This window comes from Sorex fumeus, unplaced genomic scaffold, assembly GCF_029834395.1.
Source record: "Sorex fumeus unplaced genomic scaffold, SorFum_2.1 ptg000098l, whole genome shotgun sequence".
Lineage (NCBI taxonomy): Eukaryota > Metazoa > Chordata > Mammalia > Eulipotyphla > Soricidae > Sorex > Sorex fumeus.
The window spans coordinates 30,564,705-30,579,090 of record NW_026606155.1 but is presented as its reverse complement, the minus strand read 5'-3'; the positions used below and the strand labels follow the sequence as shown (position 1 = coordinate 30,579,090).

General features: G+C 48.6%; 1 protein-coding gene across 1 annotated transcript; it reads right to left on the bottom strand.

Moving 5' to 3' along the window:
• Positions 1 to 4,568: 4,568 nt before the first annotated feature.
• On the bottom strand, positions 4,569 to 14,361 carry GPX2 (glutathione peroxidase 2). The gene is made up of 3 exons (XM_056133987.1): positions 14,289 to 14,361; positions 8,703 to 8,940; positions 4,569 to 5,249 (listed from the first exon to the last, which is right to left on the bottom strand). Exons 2-3 carry the CDS (start codon positions 8,922 to 8,924, stop codon positions 4,899 to 4,901), a joined length of 573 nt encoding a protein of 190 aa, XP_055989962.1. The 5' UTR covers positions 8,925 to 8,940; positions 14,289 to 14,361; the 3' UTR covers positions 4,569 to 4,898.
• Between the last annotated feature and the right edge of the window lie 25 nt (positions 14,362 to 14,386).

The window sequence follows — 14,386 nt, the reverse complement described above, 5'->3', positions numbered from 1 at the left end:
CACCTCCAGTCTCTCCCACTCATCTCTCTGTCCTCTCCTGCAACTGCGTGTCTCTCGTCTCTCCGTGCGCCTGCTTCTGCATTCTTCCACCACATTCTTCTCCCTCTGTCTCCCTTGCTAGTCTCTCCATGCTCCATCTTGCTGCCCTGGTCCTCTCGTCTCTCTCCAACCCCCCATATTGGGGATAGTAACAATACCCCATCCTGTCCAGCAGCAAAATCAACATAAGAAAGCCCTTTCTGATGATTAGTGATGTAGAGCATTTTCTCATGTGCCTTTTAGCCATTTGGGAGAAAGGGACTCTCCTTCACTGCTGGTGGGAATGCCGACTGGTTCAGACCTTTCGGAAAACAGTATGGACGATTCTCAAAAAAATTAGAAATTGAGCTCCCATTTGACCCAGCAATACCACTCTTGGGAATATATCCCGGAGAGGCAAAAAATATATAGTCGAAATGACATCTGCATATCTATGTTCATTGCACATTCTATGTTCACAATAGCCAAAATCTGGAAAAAACCCATGTCCGATAACAGATGACTGGTTAAATCTACACAATGGAATACTATGCAGCTGTTAGAAAAGATGAAGTCATGAAATTTACGTACAAGTGGTACTACATGGAAAGTATCCCCTATGTTCCCTGGAGCACCACCAGGAGTGTTTTCCTGAATGCAGAGCTAGAAGTAACCCCTGAGCATCACCAGGTGTGCCCCAAAAACAAAATAATAAAATTACCATCTAATAATTGTGGAACTTTGGACAAGTCAGTTTTTCTGTCTTAATCTCTATTTCTTAAATTGAAAAAAATAATAATCATGCCTTTTCACTCAGTGTTTAAATCAAATGACAATGGAGTTGCAAGGGTTTTCGAATTGTTTGATGCCATGTATAGACAACTATCAGCCGTCTCAGGCAGGAACTGAGAAGGAAGCCCTGATGTGCCAGACTTAAGAGAAGGGATGGGGTCAGAGTGATAGTACAGTGGATAGGACGTTTGTCTTGCAGGCAGGGTTCAATCCCCAGCATCCCATATGGTCCCCCGAGCAGCACCAGGATTAATTCCTGAGTGCAAAGCCAGAAGTAACTCCTGAACGTTGCTGGGTGTGACCCAAAAAGAAAAAAAGGGGGGGGGGGAGGGAACCCCAGAATCAGGCTGATCTAGGTTTAACAGGAATTCTGCTATTTATTAGCCTTTTGTCCTTGGCAGTTGTCTTACTCAGTGACCTCTTTAAAGGGAGATAAAATTTTCTCATGGGGAGGCCAGAGAGTATACCTTGCATGTGGTCAAAACTGGCATAATCCCTGTCACTAAGTCTCCCAAGCCCCAATGGATATAGCCCAACTCCTTCCCTCCCCCAAATTTCTCACAGAGCATCAGGAGATGGCTTAAAGAGCTGGACTGCCTTTTTTGCATGTGGGGATCCTAGGATTGATCTCCAGCACATGACCCACCCAAGGACAGCTGCAAGTGACCCTAAAGTGATTTTCTCGTAGTGTTAATATGAGGACTAAATAACCTAATACATATAAAAGCAAACGGGACAGTAGGAGTAGTAAATTTCAATAAATGGTCATTTGTATAATGATTATGATGGTCATTAGTAGAAAGTTAGTTTATCTCAGTGATTCTTAAACTAAAGAGATATAGTTAGGGTACATAATAATGGAATAATCCATTTTAGTCTACATCTCTTGTTTTCTTAAAATTAGTCTAAACTGTATGTTTTTAAGAGCCATCAGAGAAGTTATCTGTATGTAGCACTGCATTGTAGCACTGTCCTCCCGTTGTTCATGGATTTGCTTGAGCAAGACCAATAACGTCTCCATTGTGAGACTTGTTACTGTGTTTGGCATATTGAATACGTCACGAGTAACTTGCCAGGCTTTGGCGTGAGGACGCAATACTCTCGGTAGCTTTTTGAGCTTTCTGAGAGGGACGAAGGAATTGAACCCGGCTTGGCTGGGTAGGCCGCATGCAAGGCAAACGCCCTACCTGCTGTGCTATCACTCCAGCCCATTCTGTATGTATCCTCTGTAAATTGACATTAAGTAAAAAGTAAAGTAAAGGCCCTACCGTTGATCATCGATTTGCTCGAGCGGGCCCAGTAACATCTCCATTGGAGACTTTGTTGTTACTGTGTCTGGCATATCGAATACTCTCGGTAGCTTGCCAGGCTCTCCGAGAGGGGCGGAGGAATCAAACTCGGGTCGGCCATGTTGGTTGCCTGCAAGGCAGACACCCTACCCGCTGTGCTATCGTTGACATTATATCAACATTTCTGGGAAAACTTATTTATGACATTTCTCTCTACTTCCTCATATCCTTGGGGAAATTTGATTAAAAGATTCAATTGTGCTGTATATCTGCCTTCTTGACCATAAACTAATCTGATGATCTAAATGGAGATTAATAAAGGAAACAAGTTTTCATACCTCTGCTTTAACAGCACAGCTAAAGATTTAATTCCCATAAAGTTTCTTTGTTGAACAAGTTCCTTTAGTCTTGCCTTGCTGATTCTCACCTGTGCCAAGTTGAACAGTGACCTCTGAAGCAAATAGCACCCTAGCCCTCCACTCCCACCCCAGGGTCAACTAAGGAGTTGACTCTTATCATTATTTCCCTTTCTGAGTCTCTGCAGAAGCGCTTTTACTGTAATTCCCTTTCCTTTGGGAACCTACTTCCTTCAACTTGAGCCTCAGGGGAAATCCCAACTGGAGGACCAGGCCTGAAAACTGCCCTTGGCACAAAGCTGACATCCGGGATAACTGCTTTGTTATTAGACATAGCAACATGCTATAACACAATTAAGATATTAACAGCCCATACTAGCACCCAACATGAATTCTGAAATTCATTTCTTCAGAGAAGTAATTTGCCTGCAGTTATTGTTTAGAAAGCCCTTTATGGTACTAGTTTTGGTTCCAGCACCACCACGCCCCTCCTCCAGACTGCCCCTCAAGATCTCCACCCCAGCGGTTGACTTTAATAGCAGGGAGAGGAGAGAGAGAGAGAGAGAAAGAAAGACAGAGAGAGGGGTGGGGGTTGGGGATGATGGCAGAGAAACTGGGGACACTGGTGCTGGGAAATATACACTGTGGAAGGATGGCTGTTGGAACACTGTATTACTGAAACCTAATCATGAACATCTTTGTAAGGGTATATGTAACATTGATTCAATTTTTAAAAATTCTTTAAAAATAAGGCGGGGATCTTGGAGCTGAAGCAATAGTACAGCAAGTAGGGTGCTTGCCTTGCATGCAGCTGATCCAGGTGGTTGGAACCCCACCACCCTATATGGTCCCCCAAGCCTTACCAGGAGTGATAGAGTGCAGAACTAGTAAAAAACCATGAGCACTGCCAGGTGTGGTCCCCAAAACACTAACAACAGTAATGAAATAAAAATGGGGATCTTGAAAGGCTTGAGTTTCCAGAAGTCAATTCAAGGGCAGCCTTAATTTAGCAGAAGGCCCTGCAAAAGGATGCCAGGGTCTTCCTGCTCTGAGGCTCAGGTTACCCTTTGGAAATAAGCTTCAATTGAAGGTCAGACAGTGGGTATCCTTAACCTCTATTTTATATTCACTTCTCAGATGATGCCAGTGCATGGAAAATAATTACAGAAACATTCTAGGGAACACATTCCCCCTCAGCCTTGGGGCTCAGTTTGTGGTCAGTTTGGAGAAATGCCCCTTTAAGGCGTCACTGAAGCAAACTGTTTCCTCCAGTGATCAGAGACGCAAAGATGAAATGAGAAGGCTTCAGAATAAAGCAATGGGGAAAGAGTGACAGGGCTGTGGCCTTTCGGCAAGTCTTTTTTCCAGAGCACAACAGGTTCTGTCTTGAGTCCCTCTGTCCTAATGCAGAACCTGGGCACCAACAAAGCTGATCAACAGAGCCTGTTTCCCCAGAAATAACTCCCAGGTTGGCTGGTGGCAAACTGTGTCTCCTCTCCCCACCCTGATGGAAGAACTAATGGAACCTGTTGCTCATGCCTGAACTTGCTTGTCTCGCACTTGCATTTATGAAAGTTTGAGAAGGGCTAACGTGGAATGTGAACCATAAAAAAGGGAGAGTCAACCTAGCAAAGGATCAAACTCATGTGACTCACAGGTGATGAGGAAAAGAATAAAGCTGTCTGTGAGTTCCCAGTAGCTGCACCCTCATGTCCTTGCTATCAGTAAAGGTATCACCTTGAACTTCCCAGAAATGTCTCAAGATGCAGGTAATCTAACATCCAAATTCCATAATGTAATGACACCTTTTTAATTTGAATCCTCCAACTCCCGGCCCACTCTATCAAGAAGCCACTTTCTCCTCCTCTGGACCTTTCCTTATCACTCCCTTTCCCCAGATCTGGACAAGACACCTAAAGTCATTAATCCATTCACAGCTCTTACAACTTGCCCTGCCATTGCAGACTTTGGCCACACACCTGCTTTCCAGAAAGAACTGGTACATCTGGGCATCAGAGCCTCCTTCTCCCAATCATGTGTGCCCCTCCACCCCACCTGCGTGTCTGTGCATCCCTCTCCCTTCTGACAGCAAAGAAGGCATGCGAAGCTTGGCTGTTTTTCCGCACTGGTTCTTTTATTAGACTTGTCTAGCAGGCTGTTTCCAGGCCCTCACATGCCTCAGACACCACCCCGTGGATTTAGGGAGGTGCCATCATTCTGTGAAGGCCCAGAGTTTGCCCCAGCTTTGGGAATCCGAGTTGCATCACCCATCAGAAAGTTGGAGGGAAAGGGGAAGGAAACGTGCCGACGGGAAGGGCAACATTCTAACGCACAGGAGACTGATGTGCAACCTGTGCTCCAGCAACGTCTCCTGAAGGCACGCTGAACGAGGAAGGTTCACGAGAGGCTGGATGGAGAGACCCGGGCGCTGAGCAGCTCTCTTCTATATGGCCACTTTGAGGAGGCGCTTGATGTCGGGCTCTATGTCGATGGTCTGGAAGGTGCGGCTGTAGCGGCGGAAGGGCTCCCCCTCTGGCCCGATAAGGAACTTCTCAAAGTTCCAGGCCACATCAGAGCGCCGCACAGGGCTCCAAATGATGAACTTGGGGTCGGTCATGAGGGAAAAGGGGTCGTCGTAGGGGTAGGGGAGCTTGTCCTTCAGGTAGGCGAAGACTGGATGCTCATTCTGACCGTTCACCTCACACTTCTGGGCAAGGGTAAAGGTGGGTTGGAATCCACCCCCTGGGCGTACGTACTTGAGACTGTTCAGGATCTCCTCATTCTGACAGTTCTCCTGGAGGAGCAAATAGACAAAGAACATGGGAAAGGGAACTGGGAGAGGACGGGTCCACAGCAGGCAAATCTCTCCCCCCTCCCCCCCTACACTCCCTTTCACAGATCATTCTCTCCCTCTCTCACCTTTTGGAATACAGTGTCACTACATCACATCCACCACCCCTGTGCCGAAACCCGCCAACCCAGGCAAACTTACTACAGTTCTATAGACAGATTCTCAGGTTCCTTTTTTTTTTGGCCATACCCAGTCATGCACAGATCTTACTCCAAGCTCTGCATTCAGGGATCACTCCCAGTGGACTTATGTGACCATATAGGGTGCTAGGGGTTGAGCCCAGGTCAGCCATGTGAAAGGCAAACACCCTACCCAACACTCTACCCACTCTATTATCTCCTTAGGATCTTCTTTGGTTGGCCTATGTTTATTCCTTCACTTTTTGTCTTTAGACTCCACATGTCAGAGATATCATTTGGTATTTGTCCTCTCTCTGACCCACTTTGCTTAGCAAATATCCTCCAAAAAGTTTCCCTTTCACAGCTTATTGTTGGATAGGTTTTGCTATGCTAGGTTGTATCTGTCTATTCTCTCAGTTTCTAGCTTGGCTATTAAAAGTCAGAAAGATTTAGCCTTTTTGAGCTATTGCTACTCTCTTCTGTCTACCCTGAACAGTCTCAGGATATCAGTCAGAAACTTGAGTTCCAGACAGTAGAGAGAAAGGAAAAGGAAGCACAGCCACCCTGCTGCTGTCATCATGTCTTCACCCACACCTGCAAATCTCACACACATTTGCCACCACCTTCCCCTCTTCCTCTGCCTTGTTTTTGTCTCAATTATTCATGAATGGTATATCACCTTTGCCCCTGCCCTTCTCAACTCTTCAAACAAAAGAAAAAATTGAGGAGCAGAGGACCAAGATTTGTCACATTTTGCTTTCATCATGAATTATCTTAGAACCAAAGTTTAAGTAGAAAGAAAACTTACCAAAAGAACACCCCCACTGAGGAAGTCTAGTTTTCACCAGTTGCAAAAGACTCAGCAACGATGACTTCCAAATGGAATTACATAGAGACCAACAGGAATAAAGCAAATAGGATAGGGCTGTTTTTCAACCCGTTCTATGGAAATTTCATGGTGATCTGCCCAAAGTACCTTTCCTGACTCATATAGCAACTACATCACAGATTTTCAACAGCTACTCCACAGACCAATGTTGGTCATCGGGTGCAAAAAAAAAAAAAAGGTTGAAAATCATCAGTTACATCACAGTATATCGGTGTGGACTGGTGATGGTTCATAGGTGCAAAAAGGTTGAAAAAAACTAGGATAGGGAGTTTAGGGCTCTAGGTAGAGCAGGCCAAGCGATGGGAAAATTGAAGAAGTAAGCGCTTGAAGACTAACAGTTGTGGATGTGTAGTTATCATTCCTTTCACATCTCGATGCACACCAAGTTTGCTGCACCTCATAAGCTCTATACTCAGATATGAATGCTTTAGCACTGAGCCTGTCATCTGTCTTTCTCTCCAGCTGCCATTCTGTACTGTGTTCATGTAGTGTTCCCCTTCCCTGACAAGCCCATGGAAATCTTAATTTCCATCCCTTAACTCCCCTTCAAGTCTGAGAGTTAGCTATATTCCTCCGGGAAAAATTATCACCTCTGACCTACTAGAGCCTAGTAGTATAGTCAGTCCCAACCTTGGCAATACCTTGAACCCAAAAATGATCTGTATTAGACTTCTTATGTCAGTGCCAATGGTTTGCTGCTGACTGGAAGATTATGGATTTCCTCCAGCAATGAGCCAGCCTGAAGGTTTGCCCTTTCTGTCTTTCCTGCCTTGACCAAACCCAGAAGGAGAACTGTGAGACTAAGGGAACAGTCAATGCATGCTGGCCTGGGTTTTCATCCTTTTTGCTTTTATATCTTTGAATCTCATCTTTTCCTGCAAGCCTCTTTGAACTGAACTAAGGGGATTGTAATTGGAGGGTTCACTTGAGGACAGTCTGCCTGCTTGTGCTATTAAAGTCTTAAGTGAAAATAAAAGAATCCCTGGAAGATCATTTGAGGTGTGCGGGCTGAAGAGCTATACTTGACCCTTGAAGCAAAGATGAAGTGGTGCCTGCAATGTGCAGGGAAGACATGTGTTCATTGAAACTCTGAGCCTTCCCTCAGCTAATGCTCCACTTGATGGATTTAAAACAAACAAAATAGAGCTGGAGCAATAGTACAGAGGGGTAGGGCACATGCTTTGTATGTGACTGACTCAGGTTCGATCCCCAGCACCCCATATGGTCCCTGAGCACAGGGCTAGAAGGAGCCCTGAGCAATGCCAGGGGTGGCTAAATGGAGTAAGTAAAACAAAATAGGGGGGCTGGAGCAATAGCACAGCGGGTAGGGCATTTGCCTTGCACACGGTCAACCTGGGTTCAATTCCCAGCATCCCATATGCTCCCCTGAGCACCACCAGGGGTGATTCCTGAGTCAGAGCCAGGAGTAACCCCTGTGCATCGCTGGGTGTGACCCCAAAAGCAAAAAAAAAAAAAACCAAAAAACGAAATAGGGAGCTGAGAGATCACTCAATGGCCAGAACTCCTACTTTGCATGTGGGAGACCAGGGTTCAAACACCCTCTCAGCCCCATTATTACTGCCCCATTATTACTGAGTATTATTTGAAGGACACCTGAGCACAAAGCCAAGATTAGCCCCAGAGCATTGCCTTCAGACTTAAAAGTAAATCAAATAAAAGAGCTGGAGAGAGGGCTACAAGCATGTTTTCCAAGAAGGAGGCCTGGGATTTATTTCCAGTACCACACAGTCTTCCTGAGCACCACAGGGAGTAACCTCTAAGCACAGAGCTGGGAACAGTCCCCCAAACAGTGCCAGGTGTGACCCCACAAAAAATAAGTAAAATCCTTCAGTCTTAACAATAAGCTTTCATAGAACTTTGTATTCTCCAAGTTACTTTATCTCCTTTCTTCCCTGAAGGTACAATGCCCCTATGAGGCAAGTGGATATTATCCCCAATGTACAGATACAGAAACTTAAAACAGGAAAGAAAAAAAAAGATCTGATTCTTCCTAAGGTAACAGCAGAACCAACTAGCACTGAAGTCTTCTAAGTCAGTCCAAACCTAGTTTGTACCACAATTTTCACATTCATTCAACAGATACTTAATGTGCTAGACTCTGAGATAGCCGACAAGCCGGCCTGACACCTGCCCCTGTGGAACGGAGCACAGTGACAGTATGGAAGGCAGTATCTGGTATCACAGCCTTGGTGTTTAGTCAGAGTGAGAATCAATGAACCTCCTTTCACTATCCAGACCTAGATTAACACAGCATACTTCATGGTTCCATCTGGATCTGACACATGCCAACTGCCTCAGCTGAAGCCTTCCCTCCTGAAGCTACCTCAGCTCAACTCCCTGGGAGCAACGCCAGGGCCCCCCACTTACCTGATGTCCAAATTGGTTGCAAGGGAAGCCGAGAACCACCAGGCGCCGGGGAAAGCGGCATTGCAGCTCATTGAGTTGGGTGTAGTCCCGTGTGGTTGTGCCTCAGAGAGAGGCCACATTCTCAATGAGCACGGCCCTGCCTCGGAAGGTATTGAAATCGATCTTTTCCCCGTCCAGGCTGATGGCACTGAGGTCGTAGAAGGACTTGGCAATGTAAGCCATGGTGCCTCGCAGAAGCCTAGCAGACAAGAGTGGCAGGAGCGTAGAACCCGGGCTATTAAAGAGGTGGGGATGAAGGAGGAGCTTGCGGGTGGGGTCAGGGAAGCTGTGAGCATCCCAGGATGACTTAGCAAAAACCCACCTGGGCTCTTCCGAGCAACAGGTTGCTCCCCTGTTTACACAGGTCACCTGAACAAAGCCACCTCCTGCCCCACCCTGCAAGTCCCAGGGCCAATCTGATATCTGTAGCAGACATGAATAATTGACTGTTCTGGGGGAAACTAGAGCCCCAAAGGTCAGTGGGGAGGAAAAAACGGAGGGAGGGAGAGAGGCAGGACTGACGCCTACCTGCCCCAGCAAGTCGCTTTCACTTGGCACAGTCATTTATTGAGTGTGTGCTGGGTGCCAGTCTCTGGATGGTGCAATTGAGATCTCCCAGATGAGGAAGAGAATTGGGGTATCTGTCCCCTTCACTCAGGCTCCCACTTGAACTATGGACAGTGCGTGATTTTCTGAAATAGTCCCCTTCAGAGCCTCAGCTGGTACCAGGCCCAAGCGACGCAGTTGATCCCCAGCAGTCTTCCAGTGCCTGATGTTTCTCAGCCTGGAGAGCATTATTTGTCCTTTCCCCAGCTCTGGGTTCTTACACAGTAGACACCCCCCCCCCCCCACACACACACACACCCATCCCATCTCTTTAGGGTCACAACAGGCTGAAGCTGTGGGAATGAGGAAGGGAATCCCAGGGCAGGTGGCCAATCTAGTGGGGAGAGATTCACCTGGCTCTTCTCACGCAAGGGACCAGTCCCAAATGTTTCCTAAAGGGCCCTGGCCTGGTCCTTCCTTAACCTGTATAGGGAGTTGAGGGGACTGTGGCTCCAGCCCCAGTCAGCCCACCCCGGGCATGCAGAACCAATTGCAGGACCCCTACCAATCTGCCAAGGGCTGTCAGGGGAGTTCACCCCCGCAGGCCTACAGAAACAGTAGACCTTATGCTTTCCTCTCTTCTTCACAGCACCTGCCAACTCAATAGATGATTTCTTTGGCCTCACATGCAATGCTTAGGGCCCCAGGAATTCTGGTAATACTTGATTCAGAAGTGCTGAACTCCATCAGGGCCATCCTGGATGTGATGTGGTACCACCAGAGCAACATCCAGCAGTGCTCAGGGGGCCATGTGGAACTCAGGAATATGCACTCTAGTCCCTTGAGTTAGCTCTCGAGCCCCAGCAATTTAGTTTTTCCCCAGACTTCTGCGTTAATGGAACTGATCATTAGATTTTTCCTGGCTTTGGGATCTGAAAATAAAAAGTCACCAAACATTTCTGAAGTGTTCACAGGTCCTTTGGGTACTCTCACTTGAAGCAGAGACTAATTGAAATTGGTGGGGGGGGGGGCGGGGGGGAGCTGGTCTTCAGACCATGATTAGTTGAGATGCTAGAGGGGCTACTTAGCCCTCAAGTCTCCATCTTTTGAGGCCTGATCCAGGGCTGTTTATAGAACACACTGGAAAGGGCATGTCCCCACAGGCTGCTCCCTAAAAAGTAAGCCTCCATTACCTAAGTGGGAATGGAATTTGTAGCCATTAGGAGTGGCAAGCAAGGCACAAAACCAGAGTCCTCTGCTGAGACTGGTTGGGTGGAGTTCTTAGAACAGCCAACAAATCTCCCTACTGAGCCAAATCCACAGTATGTGGCCCTGACAAGAACCAAACTTTGACATGATTTGTCTACAAGTCTCAAGTGTCTCCAGACCTCTCTAAGCTCCCAGACACCTCTTCTTGGCTGCCTTTTTTGCAATCTGTCTCCTGCAGAGTTGTGGAAGTTCCGAGCAGTGGGGTACAGTTCCCCTAAGCCACTCTTATCCCTAGGTATGTACAATTCATTCTCCTCTGGGTCACCCAGCCTCTCCCCTCTCACAGTTGAAGAGAATTGCCCAGATATCTCAAAGACCTATCTCCAGTATAACCTCATACTCACCCTCTTTTCAGCAGCTAGTAACTTTGGACTGGGACGAATTTAGTGTGTGGTTACCATGGTTTTCCATGGGGACAGTTGTTATTCTGGAAACTGCATGAGCTTAGCAGACAGAAAAGCCTGTGTCAGTGGTTCTCAACTCTGCTGGCAAATGAGAATTGCTTGCAGAGATTGCTTGCTTTTAGAGAAAACTTCACCACCCTCCTCCCCCCTCAGGAGAGTTCAATTCAGTTGTTGTAAACCTGATTTTGCCAGTTATTTGGAGTCCTTAAGAAAATCCATTTTGCATTGCCATGGATGGAACCCAAAGCCTCATGCATGCAAAGCACACACACTCTCTACTATGAGCTACCTCCAACCCCAAGCAAATACTTAAATTAATTTCTCATTGGTATGATTTGACATATTATTAGAAATCATCCTTTGATTTACCATACTATAAAATTCCAGGACTAGATTAAGGTTATGTGATTAAGACTCACTGCACTCATCTGGTGGTAAGTTTCTAACCATCCCAACACCACGAAGTCCCCAACAAGATCTCCACTCCTACCTTTGTATCTTTCCCTCCAGTAACCTCCAGTAATTATCTTTCACTTCCTTATTTCACACAGTGTGATCACCTCTATTTCTATCCATCTTGTCCCAAAAGGCATGATTTGGTCCTTTGTAAAGTGAGAAAGTACTTTCAACTCCTTGGACACCTGTTTCCTCAATCTGGGTCTCGGGTATTCCCCTTCCTTGTCTCATGTAGCTGATTATAGGGATGGAGGAAACCGAGGCTTATTGGTAAATTCTTCCTTCTTTATCCTGTTCTCAGTTTCTTCCATCAAATTTGTAGCCAAAGTATAGTATGGAAACTCCTTTGTCCCTGAGATTGCGGTCTGCCTTGCTCCATGGGGTATTTGATCACAGGGCTAGAGAGAAATAAATAACAGCTTCATCCCAGCTCCTGCCTTCAGGAAGGCTTGACAGGTTCCAACCCATTTGAAGGAGAAAGCGTTATGACTCTCAGACATAGATACAGCATCTTCCCAGGGATGCACTACAATCTCCATTTTCATAGAAGTATGTAGTTTATAATTGATAGGGGTGTGTGTGTGCGTGCACACTTTAGGTACACAGAAGTTACTGGACCTCTGCCACCAGCAAAGTGTCAACCGGCTCCATCTATTCCTAGGAACTTGCCTGCCCCCTCTCCCTCACACACTGATTGCACAACTATGGTTCTGTTGTCAGAACCAAGGGTTTGTTCTCATTGGACTCTCCAACTTTCCAGTCTTTTCTTTGTTCCTTTTCTTTTTGTATGTTTTTAATTTTTTTTTTTATTTTGGGGCCACACCTGGTAGTGCTAGGGACTACTCTCAACCCTGCCCTGGGGTGGAACTTGGGGGGTCATGAAACTCAAGGAAACAAACCTGGGCCTCCTGCATGCTTTGATGCTCTCAGCCCATTTAAAATCAGTGTGCGTATGGGGTGTGTGTGTGTGTGTGTGTGTGTGTGTGTGTGTGTGTGTGTGTGCGCGCACGCGCCACTTCCATGGTCATTTTGCAGCCTCTTCCCGACCCCTGCCCTCCCAAATCCAAGGTCTACAAGAGGCCCACACTCAGGGAGTCACACAGCAGCAGTACCCGTGGTTGGAAATTGTCTTTATTCTGTAAACATCTGGTTAAAACAGAGGATCCCGCTCACAGGGCAGGGGCTGGAGCCGAGCCAGAGTCTACCCTTCACCAGGAGGGGGCTGGAGGCAGGCAGCAGCCCAAGTTGGGGTCAGTGTCCATCAGGGCAGCAGGCGCAGTGCGGAGAGGGCAGGCAGGAGGCCCAAGTCACGGCCCAGGCCACCTTTCGGCTGGAGAAGTCAGCAGCGAGAGGCGGAGCCTGGGGCTTGACAGGCACAGCTGCTGCCGTGCCCTGCGGTGCTCCCACCATCCCCCAGCTGTGGCCCCCATCTGTGGGGTCCACCAGGCCCTGACATTGGTGCTCTCCCTTCCGGAACCTCAGGGTTGCAGACACACTCCTTTCCCGCCAGGCCCAGGGAAGACTGCAGGGCTGATCCACAGGTGGGCTCCCAAGCCTATAACTGCCCTTTCCCAAGTTTGGAGGTGGCACATAGGGCCCCAATATCCAAGACCAGCATGTGTCTAAACTAGCCCTGACCCTCTATTCTGGGGCTCCCCGTCCTCAGTGTAGACTCATGCTCTCTTGATCCTGCGCTTCCCTCCCTGGGGCTCTGGAGCCTTATCCTATGTTGATTTGGGTTCTTGGATCCTGTATGCTGACCGCTGGGGCCTGGGGGGTTGTCTCAACTCCAGCCCCAGCCAGGCTCTGTAGCCCACACACCGCCCAAGAGGGATGCCCTCGGGGGCACACAGGTGCTCCTCCCTGAGAGGGCCTCCTTCAAGCCTCTCTCCAGGGGAAACTCTTGTTGCTTGTTCTGTAGCACAGAGCTGTGGAGGAGGGTATGGCCCATTGCAGTCGGGCCCCTGCTGGAGCTGAGGGGCTGGAGGCGCTCTTGGGCTTGGAGGTGGGGGTGCACCATGCAGGCGTCCCCACTGTCCTTGCTCTTCTCCCAATCCCTGTCCTCAGGGCAGCCCTGCGAGCTGGAGGCTGCACTCTGGGAGACACAGGGAGCAGCCTCTTACCTAAGACATGAAAGAAGGGGACCCCTTAAACTAGCCATCCCTGGCTGCAGCCCCACGCCCCTCACCTGGTAGGCACTAGGCCTCCGTGTCCAAAGACTCCTGCCTTCCTGTGCTGCGTTCTGAGCTCACCAGTCTCGCCCCCCAGGGGCACCCCTGAGTCCCTGCCAGGCCTTCCGACCTGGGGATGTCTCGGAACACGGCAGGCAGCCCAGGAGGGGAGAAACGGTGCGTGTTTGCTGCGTGGGAGGTAGAGAGTGGAGGTGACTTGGTCCCAGCCACCCCTCGTCATTTATTTTTCCTCTCTGAGCACAGTCCCCCCGAGAAGCAGGTGGGCAGGCAGCCACACAGGGCCAAAGCTGGGGTTTGGGCAGGGAGTGGGACTACAGCCCCAGGTTCAAGGAGCCCCAGTATGGAGGTTCCTTCCTCCCTCCAGGATCCCAGATCATTGGGGATGGTGAAGGGGGCAGGACGGGGAGAAGCACCCTGTCACCTTGGCTCCCACCCTGCCCCCAAGCAGGACAGAGACTGGGACAGCCCTAAGAGACCCAGTCCGCTGGCTCGGATGGGGTTAGAAAGGAAGGGAGGGAGGGAGGGAGGGAGGGAGGGAGGAAGGAAGGAAGGAAGGAAGGAAGGAAGGAAGGAAGGAAAGAAGGAAGGAAGGCGCTGCACAGGAGGCCACCCAGCAGGATGCAGGGAGTGGGCCAGGGGCTTGGACACAAACCAGTGGCGGAGGAGGAGAGAAGTCGCACCGAGAAAAGCCGAGCCAACACGCAGACTGTCCGTGCAGCTCAGGTCTCGGCTCGCAGCACACTTGGGGGGGAGGGCGGGGGGCGCAGAGCAGGCTGTA